This window comes from Sesamum indicum, linkage group LG3 (assembly GCF_000512975.1).
Source record: "Sesamum indicum cultivar Zhongzhi No. 13 linkage group LG3, S_indicum_v1.0, whole genome shotgun sequence".
NCBI lineage: Eukaryota > Viridiplantae > Streptophyta > Magnoliopsida > Lamiales > Pedaliaceae > Sesamum > Sesamum indicum.
In genome coordinates, this window is record NC_026147.1 from 13,119,789 (window position 1) to 13,120,998 (window position 1,210).

The 1,210-nt window shown below is 35.7% G+C and overlaps 1 protein-coding gene across 1 annotated transcript in view; it reads right to left on the reverse strand.

Annotated features, from left to right (window-relative positions):
• The window catches only part of LOC105158221 (ADP-ribosylation factor GTPase-activating protein AGD3), a 23,619-nt gene extending 22,494 nt beyond the window's left edge, over window positions 1–1,125 (reverse strand). Inside the window, exon 1 of the mRNA XM_011074890.2 lies at window positions 596–1,125. Coding sequence (XP_011073192.1) covers window positions 596–655 — 60 coding nt within the window. The 5' untranslated portion in view covers window positions 656–1,125. The remainder of the gene's footprint in view (window positions 1–595) is intronic.

Sequence of the window (1,210 nt, forward strand, 5' to 3'; positions counted from 1 at the left end):
CACAAAACAAACTTTATGTCAGGTCCCAATACCAAAATGAGGAAAAAAGAGTAAATATGTTCATCAGTTATTGTATAGTTAGGCCTATAACTCATTATACACTATTTATTACCTATACTTCAAGAGAAATATTTACTTTTTGTTGTTAAACTAAGTTGGAGTCAGAAAACCATAAAAAAGAACCCTCTTTGGCCATTATCCCCCTACTCAGTAAATCCTCGTGGAACATCTTATAGTTTACCTCTCTTCTATGTCTGTGAATTTGGTTCTTCCAATTCCTTGACATTTTTCTGGTAAAGGTTGCATACCTATTATGCTTTCAACATTATTACATTATAACTTTATCATCCAATTCTAACAATTCTCAGAATATTATAGACCTTCACATTAAAATCCACAAGACTGAAAAGTGGCATCATGAAATTGCAAGAGTTAAAAGAAACCCTACTCCCAGGTAATGTTGAGACACTTTGCAGACTATGAAAGTCATTCAAACATTTAATTATTACCACTAAAATTAAAATCGGTAATATTCCTACTGAGTTCCACACTAGACCGACCTTCAGAATAGATAAGGAGCAGAAAGATAACTAACCTGTTGCCGAAACATCGGCGAATCATCTAATTTCGCGAAATACATCTTTTCCTCCTGCATATACTCCAAATCCTTACACCCTGTTCATCTCATGAATCGTTCTTATTCCTCCCACCCGAACACTTCCAACCCTCAATCTCGAAAAACAAAATTAACAAAATCCCAGACGAATCCTGACAGAAAACTACATTCACACTCCACAATCAGGAAATTCAAGATCACATTTGACCCTCCATGCAAAATCTCGATGCCAAAACCGTCTGAATGAGATCAAATTCCAGGAAAACAAACAAGATAATACAGTAAAAGAAAAAAAAAAGGAAAAATAAATGATGGGTTGTTTCAGAGAGAAAGAACTCGAGACGAAAATGGAGGAGAGGAATGAGGGAATGGATGGGAAATGGGGACCATACTTTACGGTATTTCATGGCTGTCACAAAATATACGGTTCTTGCTGTGTGCATCATTTTCGTCATTAAATGTTGTATGGTATTGTATTGTTTTCCCATTTAACTGTCAGTGCCCGCCAATATCTGTTCTCGGTGCCATGCGCACGCTTATGCTTTGCCTGCCAACTCAATGTTTCTGTTTATAGTTTTTTTTTTTTTTTTTTTT